Source organism: Podospora pseudocomata, chromosome 3 (genome assembly GCF_035222375.1).
Source record: "Podospora pseudocomata strain CBS 415.72m chromosome 3, whole genome shotgun sequence".
In the NCBI taxonomy this organism is placed as follows: Eukaryota; Fungi; Ascomycota; class Sordariomycetes; order Sordariales; family Podosporaceae; genus Podospora; species Podospora pseudocomata.
In genome coordinates, this window is record NC_085887.1 from 1,362,219 (window position 1) to 1,380,623 (window position 18,405).

An 18,405-nucleotide genomic window follows, 5' to 3' on the forward strand; every position below is an offset into this window, starting at 1 on the left:
TCATGTCCTAGCCACCCAGAGCAAACACCCCTTCACCGGTGTGGCTTTCCTCTCCAGATCCGATCCCCCCACAGCGTCAACTCCGTCCCACAAACTCCCTGCACAGTACCAGCCACAGCATCCCCATGCGCGTATCATCTCAAGACAAACATGAACACACCCGTACACACAAACCTGCTGTACCACTCGCTTCAGAACAAGACAATGACGATATCGGGACAAGGTTCTTATTTGTTTGTTATTAGAGCTGAGCAAATTAATCTCCTTCCTATCTACAACAAGGTAGTGGTTGAGAAGCGATGAGGTATCGTTATTTCTGCGATCCCCACAGTAGTCATCATACAGATCTAGGCTAAAAATGCAACCTTCTCCCATGTTTAAATCTTTGCTTGTTCCTCTTCGCCACGGCTGTATGTCCCCATGCCTTGTACTTCCGGTATAATCGCTCCCCTGATCTTTCCCATCGTACACGTAAAGTAAATCCTCAAGAAAGACAGCCTTCCAAACGCCACGGACGCCGCAGCCAATGCCAACTCCTGTAAAAATATGAGACCGTAGTGTTCGTTTGACATGATTAAAAAAGCTTCAGAGCCCTAAAGGGTCGATTTTGTTGTGGGGACAGCCCCCTCGATTACTGCCGTGTCTTTTTCGCTCTTGGGTTCGTCAGGCTTCTGCTGCGAGATGCTATTCCGTCCTGAGGAAGATGACTTGCTGTGGCGCTTGAGAGCGTCGGTTCCCTTCTCTGTTGCTGTGGCAGATAGGACGGGTCCCTCGTTGGCTCCTTGTGCTGGCGGACCTGCTGCCTGGCCTGGACCTCCTGGACCTCCGGGGCCCTGCTTCTTCTTGATGCTGACCCACTCCATGCCAAATGCCATAAGCAAGGCGACCAGCACCACTCCGAGTGCTGCCAGGAATATGTGTCTGCATGCGAATTCGTAGGCATCTACTACTTGAGACCTGTACTCGGGCCCTACTCTGTCAATGAGATGTGTGGCGCCTTCGGTCACAATGATCCTGGATCCGCCAATGCCAGGGATATCCTGCAACTGGGACACGAGAATGTTGCTGAGAATTGTTTGCCCGACCGAGGTGAAGACGGCACCACCCAACTGCTGTACGAAAAAGTTGATAGCAATTCCCGCCGGCATATCTTGCTTGGAGAGCACCGCCTGGACAGCAAGACCGCTAGTCTGCATGCCGAAGCCCACGCCAAAACCAGCCAGGAACTGGTAGGCGATCCAGTGAGATGAAGGACTGTCCTCTGTGAGGGTGCTGAGAAGGCCCTCACCGATCGACATCAAAATGGGCGCCACGATCATGGACGGCACATAGTAGCCAATTGCCTGGGTGGCAAACCCGGAGCCTATGCTGGAGAAGACCAAGCTGAGCACCAGTGGCACAGTGTAGATTCCCGACTTTATCGGATCGACTTGCTTGACCGTTTGGACTAGTATCATGTCAGCACAACTCCCAAAGCTGGACCGAATGACAACCTACACCAGATTGGCACATAGTACACCAGCATTAGCATGGATCCTGATAGGAAGAATGTGTAGAGGGTGCCAAAGAACACACTCCTCTGCGTAATTACCCTCGGTGGAATGGTTGCGGTCTCGGGCAGCTTGATTTGGACCGTGGTGTAGGCGATAGTGCAGAGTCCAAAGAAGACAAACAGTACAATGATGCGCCAGTCGTTCCAGTCATAGGTCGACCCACCCCATTGCAAGGCAATGAAGAGACAGACTATGCCCGGGAAGAGAAACAGTATACCAATGGGGTCCAGGCGTTTGACATGTTGGCTGAAAGGGGCCGGCGGATGATCCTCCGTTTTGGGAGTCCACCACCACCAGAGAAAAACCGAGGCGACGGCACCAATTGGGAGGTTGATGTAGAAACACCACCTCCAGGTAGCTCCTCCGGTAAAACCACCGCCGACAAGAGGACCCATCACAGACGCCAACCCAAAGACCATACCAAAGAGGCCTTGGAACTGGGGCCTTTTATGCAGTGGAACCATATCGATCAGAACCAGAAGTGTGCCGGAAAAGATGCCGGCTCCGCCCAAGCCGGCAATGGCTCGACCCAGGATGAAGACAATCGAGTTTGTAGCGGATCCGCAGATAGCCGAGCCGATCTCAAAAACCAGAATGCTTGTGAAGAAAGTCCTAAAGTCCTCACTGAGGTCAGTAACGTGTCCACTCGCACACGAGTTTCACAATGACGTACCACTTCTTGTCGTAGAACTTATAAATGCGGCCGAAAACCAATTGGGCACAGGCCGTCGTCAGCATGTATGAGGAGCCATACCAACCAATATCGCCCAGAGAATTAAACTCGTCCGTAATTCTCGGGACAGCCGTGGCGATGATGGTGCGATCCAGGGCCACCAAGAAGAGGGCGAGAAAGTTACACAGGATCGTGACCCAGAATTTGACACTTTTAGGCTTGTAGAGGTCCTCATCCCCCCCGACAGCCGCTCCCGGAGGACCTGAAGCCGGGGCAATCTTCTCGACGTCGCTCATCTGAGGAGTCGAGGTGTCGGTCTGGGTGACCTGTCCCGACTGCCCGCTCCCGCTGCCGAGCGAAGTCAGAGATCGCTTTTCGGTAGCCATGGTGGGCAGATATCCGAGACGATCGGAGACGGCAGAAGTTGCGTAAGGCCGCTGAGATAAAGGGCGAAGAAAGCGTGTGAGAGGTGAGGCGTGACCAGCCGAACCGTTTGAACAAACTTGGACCCACGAGGAAATGAGGTTTGAGGGAGCGTATGTAAATAGGGGCGCGGCAAGGGAGCGATATTCGAAGGGAGTGACCTTGTGCAAACTTTAAAATAAAATACCTGACCTGGGTAGGTAGGTATTGCTGCTGCAAGACTCAGACTCAGATTCTGGCGGGTGGGCGAGACAGGAATGCGTCTCGGGCCTATTGCTGCGCGCGGCCAGAGACAAGATGTCGTCAGGTAGGAAGAGAGCGAGCGAGCAGCCTTGATTGGGGTATATGCCCCCGGGACGGAAGATGAGCGAGGTGACGGCCACGAGCAACATCGACAAGCCACAGCCTGGAACTGGAACTACAGCGCAACCGATACCGCAGGACTCTTGTGTTATATAGAAGCTGCGACATGGCCGGTGCCTGCCTCTTGCGAGAAGATCAGAGCAGCCATTGTCCGCCCGAAGCCAGAACTCCGCCAGTTAGGTTGGGTAAACAAGAACTTAGGTTGGAACTAAGTATAAGCAATCTATCCGGGCCGTGTCAAATGTAGGTGCAGCGGACATGAAGCACCGGTCGTTGCAGCACTCTGTTTCGTTTAGGCCTCTTGTCTCGCGCATATTGGGCGATTGGATATTGTGATGCGAGGCCGTCGTTATTTGGACCTGGAGTTTCCCCAGACGGGTCCGGTGGTCGTGTAAGCGATCTATCTACCTGGTACAATATACCCCGGCTTCGCAACAGCGCTCCTAGTGCTAACGGTTCTTTTTAGTGTGGAGGCCACTTCCTTGGGCATTGACCAATCGCGACTAGCGCCGGCATCTCGCTGAGCTAGTCCTTGTTGGTGGAGAGCGCCCAGACCGGGCATGAGCCACGTCCCTTCGGTCCCGAGACATGTTCCTTTCTTTGTTGAGACCTCACTGACAGCTGTTTCCCAGCGATTCACAGCTGACATGCGCCGGCCGCGTATAAATCCCGAATCTCCAAGAGCCCCCCTCTCTCTGCCGCTGCTCCTTCCCACGATTGGGACGATGTGTGCTGCCTTGTGCAACTCGAACGCGCCAGTGGCATCCCAATCAGGGTGAGGGGGATGACATGTGTGTGTGAAGACACCCACATCCACTCCTTGACTCCTTCCTAAGCGGAGGTGGCCATGGAGGCATTGGCGGTATGGTTAGCAGGAAGGAGCTCTTCTTCATCTGGCAGCAGCAGCAGCAGCAGCCTGCCTGCCTGCCTGCCTGCCTCGTCCCTTCCGGGTTCCTTTCTTACCTTAACCAGATCCAGATCCAGGACAGCAGGGGCAACTGCTCGGCAGCAGCTTACCCTGCGTCAGTTCTTCATCGAATTGTATCTCCCCGTTTCTTCTTCAGGTTCCATCTTCACCTCCGTCGTCGCCGCCGCCCCCTTTTCTGAATTTGCTCCCCCCCCCAGTGCCCTCTGTTCGTTCCACCGTGGTGGTATTGCTTGTTATTTGCTGCTGCTACATACATACCCACATTACATACATTGGATATTCCATTACCATTGTTCTCCTGTACACGGGGGTCTGAGACCCGCAGGGCATCATCCATCAAATCCCCTTCATCGCAGCTTCCTCGAGCTGGGTGCCTTCCCAAGAGGACGGACGGCGCAGCCACTCTGGAATGGTCCGACCTGCCTATTGACAGCTGCCAATCTCGCATTTTGCTGTCGCCCGGTGTTGCCTTGTTGCGTATCGTCCATTTCGCCAGTCGTCAACCACCAGTCATCGGCCATCGGTAGTCGGTCGTCGCACCTCACTTTGCCCGCGCATCGGCAGTCAAGACACCCCCCCTGGCAGGATAGGCAGCAGAGGGAGGTATTGTTCGGCCCATCCTCACCGACTGCGCCGACTCGTGCAGCGATCGCCCGTCTTTGACATATACCATCACACATACCTGACCTCTCTGCCTTGCCTTGCCGACAGAGACCAAACATCCAGCCGGTCGGATACCTTGCGGCTCTGCCCATCGCTCCGACGGTATTGGCCAGATCTTGCTGGCTGAACCTGGCCGAGCATTGGGGGGAGGGACCAGAGCGAAGCGCGGCAGACCTGCATCGCTTCCTACATTCCAGTTCGTCGCTTCGGGCCCGAGCGGTTCACCCGCGCTTCCGGTATCGTTCGAGAAACGACCGTCTACCAGGTCGGCCCATATTACCCACACCATGGCCACAGAACAGCATCTGGAGCAGCCGCCGTCGCCCTCGCGGCTCCCCATCACTGGTTCCGAGCCGTCGGTGATGAAGTTGACGCGCGGTCACTCATGCGTGCTGTGTCAACAACGCAAGGTTCGATGTGACAAGCAAAAGCCTTGCGCCAACTGCCTCAAGGCCCAGGTCGAGTGTCGCGTCGTGCCCCCACAGCCACCAAGACGCAGGAAGAAGAAGCCGCATGAGAGGGACCTCATCGAGAGACTTCGGAAATACGAGCACTTGATGTCCCAGCACGGCCTCTCCTTTGAACCCATCGCCCAGGAACTCAGGCCCTCGGACAATGGAGACGACGTTGCCGATCTGGAGCAGGATCTGAGCGGGCTCAAGACCTCGCCCTCAAGCACCGCCGACCATGTCTCGCCAGATCAGGCCAATGACAAGTCAGTCTGCCCCCTAGCGAGGCAAGAAACACCGGGTCTTACTGCGAGCTGACACTGCAGTGACCTTAGATCGAAATGGTATCCCAATAACAGCTACTACAAAGACGTAGGTTGCGGTCTTTTTCATATCTCTTGTCACAGATGAGCCCCCACACTTTCATTCCTACCAAAACGCCGTGCCAGCCGCCCACATGCCTGGCTTGCCACCACCAGACGGTTTAGTTTGATCTGATATATCAGATTGCTCCGGAGTGCCTGACATGTCACTAGCAATATCGCAACGCCGACGATGACTCCTCGGACGAGGACTACGAGGGCCCAACGCTTCACCATGCCTACGATGCCATGTTCGACAACAACGATGGCTTCCCCTTCGTCGTGGGCGGCGCAACGCAAAGCGTGACTAGCCACCACCCACCAGCCATCCAAATGTTTCAGCTCTGGCAAATCTACATCAGCAATGTCAACCCTCTGCTCAAGATCAACCACACACCGACACTCCAAGCCCAGATCATCAGTGCCAGCACGGCCATCAACAAGATATCGAGGCCCCTGGAGGCCTTGATGTTCGCCATCTACTTTGCCGCCATCACATCCATGAATGACGACGAGGTTCAAAGTACCTTTGGCGAAGACAAGGCAGTCTTGTTGGGAAAGTACCACCATGCCACCCAGCAGGCACTTGTCAATGCTGGCTTCATGCGCTCGACCGACCTGGCCGTGCTCCAAGCCTTGTTCCTTTACCTGGTGCGTTTCTGACCCTATCCCAGTTAGTCTCGCTGATCTCGCTGTACTGACATCACCCAGCTCTGTGTTAGACAATATGTAGACCCACGATCCCTGTTTTGCCTGATCGGTATGGCGGTCAGAATAGCAACGAGGCTGGGAATTCACCGCGACGGAGCTCAGTTTGGCTTGACACCGTTTGAAACGGAACAGCGGAGACGCCTGTGGTGGCAGCTCGTCATATTCGACAAGCGAGTGGCGGAAATTACTGGTTCATCCATCACCGCATTGTCGACATGTGCAAGCGACTGCAATTTTCCCTCCAACGTCAACGATACAGACCTGAGCGTCCACGCCAAGGACCATCTGCCCCCGCACCATGGGCCGACGGAGATGGTATTTTGCCTCACCCGCATCGAGCTTACTGTAGCATCCAGCCAGACCGGCAACATGCGTCCTGGGCCCTCCACTCCCGGAGGCAGACCCGGGGTCAACAACAAGGCGCAGAAGGTGCAATATAGCCCTTCTCCATCCTCCCCGGACCTTGTCACCCATGTGGCCAACCAGACGCTGCCTCACGACCTGGCCAGTTTTCACCTGTATATTGAGAACAGGTATCTGAAGCATTGCGACCAACGCATCCCTCTTCACTCGTTCACATTGCTCATGACGCGCCAGGCGCTTTCCAAGCTCCGCGTCATCGACTTTTTGACTCGTAGTTCGGGGATCGAGAGTGTCAACCCAGCCGAGCGAGAGGAGCTTTTCATAGAAGCCATCAGGACGGTTGAGTTAGACAACATGATCCAGAGGGCTCCAGAATTGCAAGGGTTCCGGTGGTATACATACCAGCATTTCCCATTTCCCGCCTACATCTTTCTCATATCGGAGCTTAGAGTGCGAACGACGGGTAGCTTGTGCGAGCGGGCGTGGGACGCTATGATCGAAAATCACGACCGCCGGGGGTTACTTAGGAGGAATCTCCGGTCACCGTTACACATTGCGTTTGGACACTTCTTTGTGAAGGCGTGGGATGCGAGAGAGCAGGCCGAATTGCAGCTGGGGAGAGTGTTGCCAACGCCCCAGATTGTGACGCTGCTGAGGAACACGGTCTCCAAGATGAAGAGGCCGACGGGGCCGCCGTTGGATGGAGGTGACCATCAGGCTAGTGTTCCCGGGCCGCCTGTCGCTCTGCCGCCGCCAATCGTCGGTGGGAATGACCCGCCACCGGGACTGTATCCAGGAAAGGGGATGCCGTTGACCCCCGAAACAACGGGGCCGGTGCCCGGAGCGGGGCCGCAGGTAGGACCGCCGGGAGGACCAGGACCAGGGATGATGGCAATGGGTGATGCGCCCGTCATGTTTAATGGATATGAAGGCCTGAACCCCTTGTTCAACAGTGCCAGTGGACCTGGACCGGGAGGTGGACAAGTTGGCGGACCTGGGGGAGGAGGAGGGCCAGGTGGGATGGAAGAAATGGACTTTGGGCAGATGGACTGGAACTACCTGGTGCAGTACAGTTCTTTTGGGGCGTTCAACCCTGCTTATTACCACCAGGGCGGCGCGGGTCCTGCGGGGAGTCACCCATGAAAAACAGGGAACAGGAGGGCGGCTACCTGCGTCTACGGGCAGCGCCAGAATCCCGGGTGGCGTTTAGGTTTGGGGACTTGAGTGCCGCGCAGTGGTGGATGCGAGACCTGCAGATGCGGGCGAACTACCTAGGTGGACGGGCGTCGGGAGGATGACGACTTGGGAGTCATGCGAGGATGTATGACTCGGTCAAGTTCGGTTCGGGTTCGGGTGACTGAGGTGACTGTTGGTGTTTTTTTCCTGATCGGGATGGAAGAGGTAAGATGGGAGGAGAGAAAGGAAGCACACCACTCACTTTTTTTATTTGATGTTGGTTTTTTTGTCCATGATATTCATATGGCGGGATGGAGAGATGTTGATGATGTTTTGGAACTGTTTGGTGGTTTCAAGGTTTGAAAGAGATAAAGCGCGTGTGTGTGGTGGTGGTTCTCTTTTATTCTTCTTGATGATATATTGTTTTTTTTTGTTCCTGTTGGGTGCGAAGGTTGTCTATACCATGAAGCAAGAAGTTTCTCATATTAAGGTTAGGTTTCTTTTTTTCTTGTTATATATGAATATAAAATGGAATAAAGGTTACATACCGCTCTTTACACACACAATTAAGAAGTTGGAGAGGGGAGAGAGGGAGGGAGGAATTTTTGAGCACATGATGAAGGAAGGATGAATAGGATTTATGTTTGGGTCTGGCACGGGGGCATGCAATGCATGAGATTTCGGGTATATTACTAGCTTTTGAATCCCGGTGGTGGTGGGCTGGATTTGACAAGACCTAGTACTGAGAGCAGGCTGGTAAGGGTTCAGATATTGAATTCATGCGTAGAAGTTATAGTGGCTTGCGGCGGCGGTACGGTGCGGGACGGGCGTTGGGGAAAAGACGACTGATTGTCCGGAGGCGCGGTTTCACATGTAGGGTTCTTCTTTCGCTTTTTCATAGGTAGGGCGGGAGTCAGGTTGGGAGGGGGAGGAAGGTGGGCAGGAAGCGTTGTTCGGTTTTGGAATGGTACCCGATTTCCTGGAGGTGGCGAGAGAGGGTATGAGCATGTTTGGTAGAGGTGCTTGTGGGGAGTATGTAGGGAGTATTCTTTTTTTGGGGGGAGGGGGGGGGGAGGAACTGTGGAGATAGGCTGTGAGAGTGGTTGGCATGAGGTGAGGTAAGCATGTAAGTGTGAGGTGAGATAATACCCCGGGAGTTGTGACTGAGTGGGTGGTTGGTTGTTTTAGGCTGATAAGTGATATAGCCAAGCTAACAGTTTCTACCCATCTATGTATGAGCAAATTCAACGAGTTGTGGGTTCTGTACTGCGACACGGAAGCCGGACATTGAGGTCGGGCGACGTAAGGGATGCTCTCGACTCATCGTCTGCAGTTGGAATTGCTCGATAATAGGGTAGCTCGGTTCGGGGTTATCATACCTACCCGACGTGAGAGTAGAATAGGTAGGTGGGCAATCAATCTATGGCGATGTAATAAGAGGGCAATATCTGAACTGTAATAATAAGCTGAGCTGTATATGCAACATGCTCGACTCTGTGTGAGCCGTGACAAGGTATAACTGCCCGGAGGTAAACTCGAACTCCGGGCATCAGTTCATTGTCCGGTGCGCGGCAGAGGGGTCAAGTCATTCATGGCCGTCCGGGACCGAGAATCTTGGACTCGGGGATTTTCTTTTCAAGCCGTAGTCTGCTGATGTTGTTCGGATCTGGAAACTTGATGTTTGGTGTTTGGGATGCATGTAGATGGTTTGCCCCCCCCAAAGCAGCGTTTTGGCAGAGAGAGGCACACACACACATCTTCAAAGTATCTGTCTCTCTTTCCCACAGCCCTTCACTGTTCGACTTCCGCCTCTCTCACTCCGTGTCCATCAAGGTCCCCGTCCACGATCCCCATTAAAGTGGCAAAAAAACGTGGACAGCAAGGATTCACAACAAAAAAAGGCAGGTGTGGCTCACAGCCAAGCAAAAAAAAAAAATTCAATTGTGAGTGCACAACGCTGTAAATTCATCCTGTGTCCTGTGCTCGTGGGTGGGCGCTGTGCTGGCGGTTTTGCACTTTTCCCCCATTCTCTCCTGATCCAATAATGCAAACCTTTTTTCTCCCTTTTCCCATAAAATCCCTACCTCACTTTTCACCCAACTTCATGCTTCTTGGCAGAGAGTCCACACAACGGACACAATTTGTGCAGCTGTCATCCATCTTCAACTTAGGATTTATCATCTTCGACTTGATTTACCATCTTCGACTTGATTTACCATCTTCGACTTGATTTACCATCTTCGACTTACAACTATAACCTCTTTTCAGTGATCCTTCTCCCAAAACACCAGCCATCCAGCTTGGGTATCAAACACACCCCGAATAACGGAGGATAAGAAGACATGATAGTCTACCCCTCTCCTTTTCACTCTCTCTCTTCAACAACACACCCACTCAACCTTCATAACACCCATACATTTAACATCCTCACCAAATTCGACATTCAAAACTCAACACACATGAAACTCTTACAAGCACCAATCTTCATATCATCATTTCAAGATGTAAAAAAACAAAGAAAGAACGGACCCAAATTCTCGTCTCAATTTTATCTTTCCCATTCTTTTTTCCGACCCAAAAAAAACCCTACATTTTCGGCTTCCTTGGATCGGAAGAAAAAAGAACAGAAAGAAAGAAGTAAACAATCCAGTCCTATCGAGACCGGACCCAACTATATCGCTTTCAAGGGAACAACAAGAAACGAAAAAAAAAAAAAAAAACCGTTGTGGTTTAGTAACCGCCAAAAAGAAAAAGCAGCAGCAAATCCCAAACCCAGCCCAAGATCCTCTTCCCCCTTCCCCCCCTTTCCGAGCCCTTATTTCCTTCCCATCCCTCCCTGAAAAGGTTTTACGCCCCAAGAAAAAAAAACAACCAAAAAAAAAAAGAGATCCCGAAAGTTCAGAAAGGTAAGAATGATTGATCGTGGTCAAAGGCCAGTTAAAACCAAGCCCACACCCTCTTCGTTTCCCACCTCCGTTTCCTTTCCTTTGCCTTTTTTTCACCCTCTCCCAGCCATTAGTCACAAACACATATTCAACCACCCCCGAGCAATCCATCCCATCTTTCAATTCATCCACCCCCCGTTTTGAGGGACCAGAAAAAAAAAGACGGTGACCATCACCACCACATATTGAAAGAAACAACCAAAACCAAGGATATAATGACCGAAACCAAGAAAAAACACAAGACCCGGGCCCGCTGCCAAACTCCAAGCCTGATTTCATATCATTAAGTTGATAAAAGTCGTCGAACCGCCTTTTTTGCGTTCGACCTAACAATAGCAGAAAAAAAAAAGGAAAGACAAAGCAACCATGCAACTGACTTGCGCAGAGGAAGCCAATGCCGGATGTCGGTTTCCTCTCCCCCTTACGCCTAGCCTCTTTCTTCCTTTGATAAACGCTAACTGAAACCCAGCAGCTTTCTCCCAAAACACAATACAACATTTCGACATCTCTATATACTATTACATGGGCATATTGTTCTATGCCGCCACCCCCTTCGGTTTTGCCAGTGTCGTTATTGCCTTTCGTCACACACCAAGTGGTGGACTACATCAATCCTTTGCAGTGGAGGACGGGGCAACTGAGTCGGTACTTTGGTTGTCGTTCCCACCGGTCTTGGGCGCGGTCGTCGAAGTCGTTGCACTGCCCGTCACAGCTGATGTTGGCGGCGTGGAACCCTCCGCTGGCGCAGACTTGGGCTCCTCTGTAGTCGTGGAGGGAGGCCTGAGGCTTGTCGCGGCCGATGGTCGGCCTTCGTTTATCCTCCGCTTGTAGTCGCTTAGGCTCATCTTCTTCTTCACCGGACTAGGGGCGGGCGCTATGCCGTTGACTGATGGTGGACCAAATGGACTTGGAAATCCGTTGACAGAGAAAGGTGACTGCATGACCGACCCGCCAGCAGATAACGGGGTGCCGGCGGATAAAGAGCCAGAAACCGGGCTGCCAAACGCAGGGACTGGAGGCATTTGCACTCGGAGATCGGGCGATTTGTGCTTCATCGACGCCATCGACAATGGGCTAACGACCGGTTTTGTAGTTGATGGGGCATCCGTCATGGCCACATCCTTGGAGCTGACAACTGTCGCTGGGCTGCTGTCGGGTCCCTTGGATGAAACCGGAGATGATAAGGATAATCCTTGACCGGGCGAAGCATCGGCCCCTGAGATGGAACCGGCATGGTCAATCGCTCTTCGTTTTCTCCTTTCTTCCTCCTCGGCACGGAGCTGGCGACGGTTATCCAAAGCTCTTTTCCTCAAAGCACATCCCACCCTCCGCTGAGGCGTCGCTGTTTCTCGCTCAGGATCCGTCTGGACGGCAGCGTCGACGTATACTGGTGGATCGGCAGTCGGTACCGGACGAGGAGGGGCAGCAGCGACTGAGCCTTTTCTAGAGGCTGTCTTTTTCGTGTGACGACCATGCGGTGGGATGGTATGAGGGGAAGTGGGCGACCCGGATTTGCTTCGGACAGAGGTACCCGTACCAGCGTCGGCATAGAGGCGGTCGGATAAACCATTTGATACGTTTGATGTTTGCGCAGTCAACTTGGCTTTGGAAGCCCTTGAATGGGGTGCGGTAGTCCCATCTGATACCCGCTTCTTCTTACGGGGCGGTTGCTGCTGCTCCATGCGGCGGAACGAGTCTTCCACCATGGCAACCTTTCGCTTGTCGCGGTCCGTCGGCTCGGTAAGTATCCCAAGGGTATCGAATGAACCTTGACGCGCTGTTGGCGTCATGTCGCGACTCGGTGGTTTGCTGCGGGAGGAGCCAGATATCGACCTATGCTCGTGCTCAGGAGCATCATCCAAGTGGCCCTCACTAGGAGCTCGGCTGTTGGTGGCATGTCCTGTGCTGCTGGGCGAGATCGCATGCTGAGCTTTCGGCTTGCGCTTCTTGGTCCTTTTTGGTTGTGTCTTGTTTAGGTGTTTTCTGTGAAACAAGGCAAACGCGCACTCGGGTCCTAGATCACAAGCACACCCTCCAAATTCCGAAAGCACGATCGACACCCAGTTGGCGAGCTTTAGATACTCTTCCTCATCGGCGGCGACTTCAGACTGGGCACCCGTCACCTCGTCGCCTAGACCAAGAATTCGGAGCATCCTCGCCTTCTGGGCGGTGGGGAACCTAAAGTCCCATGCTATCGTGATTTGTTCTCTGGGTGCAATGTCTCGCTCGCTCACGAGCCAGAAGTGATATTCGCCTTCGTCGGAAAGAAACGTGTCAAGGGCGGCATTTGGCCTGCAACTGCGCCTGACAAAGCGGGCCTCGGAACCCTCTCTTCGGGTATCGATATAAAGGGGGAGGAGAGGGTGAAAGAGTACAAAAGGGAGCGGGGTGGTGAGGTCGTCCCATCGATTCTCTAGTTCGGCACAGTACTCGGTTTGGAAGCCAATGTGACCATTAACCTCCATAAGCAGCGAGTCCTTTTCGATTGTCGATGTCGCTCGGAGATCATGCCACTGCAACACTGTCCCCGGCGCGACATTTTTCCTGGTTTGTTGGACCTCGACCTTGCCCCTGAGCGAGCTGGCATTGTCAGGAAGCTTCGAAAATACATCTTTGCCTGACAGGCCTGTTTCTTTCTTCATCTTTTCCGGATTGCGCAGCCAACTCGTCATCGTGTTGGAGACTGACAGTCCGGCAAAACTGTTGACCTTGACATTCCGAACAGACGGTTGCTCATTGCAGAGCAGCTGGAAGGTTTGGGAGTAGGTGTGTATCTCAAAGTCGTCGGGAAGATCGGGAGGGGTGGTGGCAGGACTCAAAGGGTGCGAGTGCGCTGCTTTGGCATTGCCATAGGAAGGACTTCGTTTCGGGCCCAGCGCGCTGATCGACTGACTGGACTTGTGTGAGCCCTTCGTCTTCTTGTTAGGCTGGCGGTTGTCGTGTGGAGCGGGATGTTTTGTCGCATGTTCTATGCTGTGGTGGCCATGTCCGTTGATCTGGAGATCTGTTGGCTTTGGCTTCTTCTTGTGGCTCTTGGTGGGAGGGCGCTTCGGCTTCTTATCCGACGGCTCTGCCGCCAGGGGGCCTGCTATCCTGGCTCGCTGACGTTCATGTGCCTGCTGTGAATCGATGCTCCGTGGATCACAGTCCACGCAAGAATGCGGGAAGTCGGCAGCAGAGACATCCTCGACCTTATCGGGATAGTAGCACTCGATATGCTGCCACGTTTCGCATGACTCGCAGAAGATAGTATTACCATCATCGTCTGGATAATTGCACACACACTTTATTGTGTATGGCTCTTCCTCGACAGGCTCCGGCCTCGGCAGATCATCTCGCACCGCAGCGGCTGCTGGAGGCAAAAACGAAGCTGGTGAAGTCTGATTAGGAGGCGCGAAAGGCGTCTGCAATGGTGGGAGCTTGTCTGTCATAATCTTGATGATAACCTCGCGATGGCGGGATGACCGAGGGATTGTACGGATGATTATCTTTTTGGTCTGAAGGGCATACTGGTCGCGCGATTTGACGCGATTGACCGTAAGGTATGTGCCGCAATGAGGATTGGACCGGAGAAGAGGAGGGTGTCATCCGTTTGATCTGACGATGTGATCAACCCACGGGAGGGATCCGACGCCGATGGGATGCCCGCCTCGAGAGGCAATCAGAGACGGACGCGAGCTGCCAGTGAATGATGGTTATCCCCTTCTGGCTCGCGAATCGATCGGTTGGTCGGGTGGGTGGCTGGCCGGGTCGGTCGGGGTTGTTGTAGAGAAAGGGCCCTGTAGAAGGACACGTCTTGTTGTTGGGGTCGCGGTGGAAGCTCGATCAGCAAAATGAATAAAATATGTCGCTGTCAAGCTAGGACGATGGTGAGTCAGACTGGCTCGCGGTGTTGCTGAAAGGGAAACCCGAAACGGTGTGGGTGTCGAGTAAAAATGTGGCGATCGTCACGGAAGGCTCTCTCGACGGGAGCACAATGGTGGTGGTGAGCGAGGAAGAAGCGCCTCGAGGACAAAGGTGCTCGAGCAGGCAGTAGGCGGGAATAAATCGCGAGGCGCAATGGTTGGAAATCCAGCTCGGGTGGTCGAGAGGCGAGCGACGAATGGGTGACGCGAAAAATGCGGACTGAATAAAGAGAGGAAGAGTTTGAAGGGGAGGAGGAGTGGGAAAGTGCAAGAGCAGAGAGGGGGGCCCACAACAACGAGGAACCAGAGAAGAGAGAGAGAGGAGCGCTGCCACTTGCCCACCCGCCCACAGCACGCTGCGCTGCGTTCAGTAAAGCCCCGTGTGCCAAAAGAATGGGTCTGCGACCTGGGACTGGGACTGGGACCGGGGGGGCCACTGGGACAAGTTGCCCAGAGCAGAGGGAATGTGAAAGCACAGACCAGGCGAGCCGTGACTTTGCATTGGCAAAGCCTTGGGGGGGGATTCGGGTGAGAGGTCAAGGACCTTGCTTGAGCTTCTTTTTGGGGGGGTAGGGGAGGGTGTGGCCGAAGACGAAGAGCCGAGGAAGACGACCTGAGAGTTGCCATCTGAACCTTTTCAGCAGCATTCTTCTTGTTCACCCAGTCCTGTCGACGATGAGGCTTCTAGCGCGCGACGCCGATAACGAAAAGAAAATTGAGGAGCGAGTGAGGGCAAACCCAACCTTGGAAAGTACCCGAGTACACTAGCCTCCAAGCGCCACTTTGCTGGTGCAGTTGGTTGGTTGGATGCCGTCAGCGGCAGAGGTGCCTGAGGCATCACTCCAGGCAGTGCAGTGCCCCAATGAAGGGAAAACTCAGGGTGAAGGTTGGTGGGCATTGTTGGTTCAGAGGGCGCCTTCGGGATTGGAGGAGGGGAAGATGCGGGCGGGGCTCCCTTGGTGGTTGAATGAACGCACCGGTAGGTTGCTTTGCGCACCAAATCGCCCTCTCGGACTGAGGTGACTGACTCTTGACTGCTTGCCTGAGCTGAAGGGCGGGGAAAAGGAGGTCGTTCGCACACAGCGACATGCACTGTCAGCAGCAAAATCCTGCACACCTCGTGCAGATACTGTGGTAGATATCGCCGGGAGTACTGGAAATGAGTGATAATGGAGACGAGACACAAACCAGAAGTTGTAAAAGTGTCGGCGACTCGCAGTTAGCAGAGCCGGCGAGTTGGCTCCATATAAGAGGAGTGGTGGTGAGGAGTTGCCCACGACTAGGCCGGGAAAAATTTGCGGGTTGCAGTGGGTTTGCAATGCTGAAAGGAACGTTTGAGAAAAGGAGAAAAAAGGAGCATGTTGGTGATGGCAGGGAATCCCACAGCACAGAGGTCGCCGGAGAAACTCCTGAGCTGCTGTGAGCAAAAAAACAGGCCACCCTGTGAAGTGGATGGCCTGAAAGGGTGCCTTGCCTTGCTCATTGGTGTTCGCCGTGGGGTCGTGGTGTACTGTGCGCAAGGCTGCGAAGAGGGCGGGGTTGAGAAGCATGGCCCCGTTTTTCTCTCTAGACTATCTATACTTCCCATCATCCAGCAAATGTCAGATACTTTTCCAGGCCTGGCAGCCGTGTAGGGTGAATTCTACTTTTTGTGATCCGATTGGCAAACAGTGCCGCGTGAAAGCTTTGCCTCTTGGTTTTCTTTCACCCAGATGATTCACCCCCTAGACCCCTGAGCTTGATGACACCTTACACTGCCGTAGACACCTGTCCACACCGTGAATCAGTTCACAGCAAAAGCTCACCCTGTCCGAAAACGTTGGACGTGCAAGTGCAAGGACATGGAAGCTCTCTGCTGGCGCTGGTGCTTGTAAGATGTAGTCCGTTTCCGGGACTGCCTGTCTGACGTCACGTTTCCAGATTTTCATCTGTTGTCGGTGCCAAGTCTTTCTCAAGAGGCCGTATCGGAGAATGCTTTCCAGAAGAAGTCCGTTGTAGAGTCATCAACGCCAGTGCCTTGATAAACATCACCCTACTATGAGCTTGTGGCAGGGTAGATAGATCTCCAGCGATAAGAATACTTCCTGGACGAATCCTGCTAAAAGGAGGATAGGGGTCTCGCATTAAGGCCTTTCCAAAGACACTGCGACCAAACATCACCAATATGTTGCCATCGTTGCACCATGCTACAGCATGGTTGCTTTGCAGGACCGCGACAACCTTTTGCCCCACCAGCGCGCGACCGAGTCACGAAGCTCCCACGACTGATATCCAGGGGCAAAGGTCCGGCAGAGTCTCAGACAAGCATGAGGCCGTTACTGATAAGGTAGGGAAGCTAGCTCATGGCTGGCGTGGGTGCTGCTGGGTTGCAAGCTGTTGTGAACAGGGCATCTCGTAGGAATTATTGGTGTCACGTCTGCTTCCGCACATTTGACTAACAAACAATGGCTATCGGAAGCTGGGAGCCGTTCCACCATGCTGGCTACGCAGGTCCCGTCCTCTTATCGTCTTGTCATTCTGTCGGCCGAATTCATGTTGGTGTATGTCATCTGCTAGAAACCTGTCAGCAATCATCAAATCATGTACTGACCGATATAAAAGAGTTCATCAGCAATGATCCTAGATATACACAATCTGGATTCCCAGAGGACTGTCTGTGATGGACAAGTTTAAATCTTGGAAAAGTCCACGATATCCATCCGTATCGCTTGGAGAGATCCTGTGTGAGGGGGTCTGCAGATTCACGTTGGACCCCTGTTTCGGCCCGCCACTCCCAAGCGGTGATTGGTTTGCAAAGGCAAAAGTGCCCACCCCGGTTCACATGACACGCCCCCAATGAGACAAGTGTCTGTGGCGCCCCAGGTTCCTGCCGTGCACGGCCGCCCGCTGGAAAGAAGGCTGGACCACCCATGACGTGCGGTTGGGGTTTTGGAGGCGGCCAACCACGGGCAGCAGGCGAATGACACCGCCCGCCTCTCTGCTCAACAGCAAAGCCAGTCAGCCGCTCTGTTTGTCGCCATCATCATCGACCTCTCATCAACTTGCAAAATAATCACCCGTCAGAAACTTGTTGATTTTCACACGCGAAATCAACCATCAATTCCGCCATCAAAATCCCACGACAACAGAATCCAGTTGTCACCGGGCCATCATCTTCCCCCGCATTTTCCCTGTTCTCCACCGATAACCAGCCCTCACCATGAGGTTCTCAACAACCCTTCTCGCCCTCGCCACGGCGGTCAGCGCGAACCCCCTCAACACCTTCCGCAGTGAGAAGCAATCACTTGTCCGCCGCGACGATCTTCAAATTCCCGGTGATAACCCTCTCAAGTACTGCGATGCCGACCGCGGGGACGATATCATCACTATCGAGAAGGTGGACTTGAGTCCAAACCCACCTGAGGCGTATGTGTACCAAAATCAGATGTCAATCATATCAACATGACAAAAAAACAGAAATCTAACATCTTCTCCCCCCAGTGGCACCACCCTCATCATCGAGGCCAGCGGCACGGTCAAGGAGACCATCCTCGAAGGCGCCTACGTCAACCTCCAGGTCAAGTACGGCTACATCCGCCTCATTAACACCCAGGCCGATCTCTGCAAGGAGATCAAGAACGTCGACCTTGACTGCCCGATTGAGAAGGGCAAGATCTCCATCACCAAGTCTGTTGACCTCCCCAAGGAGATCCCACCTGTATGTTTTCTATCACTATCACCTTCTCCCAACAAGAACAACAACAACAACCCATGCTGACTATTAAATTAGGGAAAATACACCGTCGAGGCCGACGTCTACACCGTGGACGACGAACACATCACCTGCTTGACCGCCACCGTTGTTTTCGGCAAGAAGTCGTTCGGCAGCATCCTTGGTGATTTGTAGGATCC

At 53.5% G+C, this 18,405-nt stretch overlaps 4 protein-coding genes across 4 annotated transcripts; 2 read left to right on the forward strand and 2 right to left on the reverse strand.

The window, feature by feature from the left end:
- Positions 1–211: 211 nt before the first annotated feature.
- QC762_303800 (uncharacterized protein) lies at positions 212–8,783 on the reverse strand. The gene is made up of 4 exons (XM_062888676.1): positions 7,927–8,783; positions 2,227–7,845; positions 1,498–2,165; positions 212–1,447 (listed from the first exon to the last, which is right to left on the reverse strand). The coding sequence occupies exons 2-4, from the start codon at positions 2,610–2,612 to the stop codon at positions 594–596; spliced, it is 1,908 nt and encodes a 635-aa protein (XP_062744575.1). The 5' UTR covers positions 2,613–7,845; positions 7,927–8,783; the 3' UTR covers positions 212–593.
- Positions 2,036–8,229, forward strand: QC762_303810 (uncharacterized protein). The gene is made up of 5 exons (XM_062888677.1): positions 2,036–3,255; positions 3,645–5,318; positions 5,388–5,424; positions 5,589–6,065; positions 6,126–8,229. Exons 2-5 carry the CDS (start codon positions 4,891–4,893, stop codon positions 7,629–7,631), a joined length of 2,448 nt encoding a protein of 815 aa, XP_062744576.1. The 5' UTR covers positions 2,036–3,255; positions 3,645–4,890; the 3' UTR covers positions 7,632–8,229.
- Positions 8,784–11,217: 2,434 nt separating the features above from the next.
- Positions 11,218–14,040, reverse strand: SET3 (SET domain-containing protein 3; the record flags this gene model as incomplete). Its single annotated transcript, XM_062888678.1, has 1 exon — positions 11,218–14,040. One exon carries the CDS (start codon positions 14,038–14,040, stop codon positions 11,218–11,220), a length of 2,823 nt encoding a protein of 940 aa, XP_062744577.1.
- A 3,136-nt stretch (positions 14,041–17,176) lies between these two features.
- Positions 17,177–18,400, forward strand: NPC2 (Phosphatidylglycerol/phosphatidylinositol transfer protein; the record flags this gene model as incomplete). The annotated part of the gene is made up of 3 exons (XM_062888679.1): positions 17,177–17,919; positions 17,995–18,211; positions 18,284–18,400. Exons 1-3 carry the CDS (start codon positions 17,714–17,716, stop codon positions 18,398–18,400), a joined length of 540 nt encoding a protein of 179 aa, XP_062744578.1. The 5' UTR covers positions 17,177–17,713.
- Between the last annotated feature and the right edge of the window lie 5 nt (positions 18,401–18,405).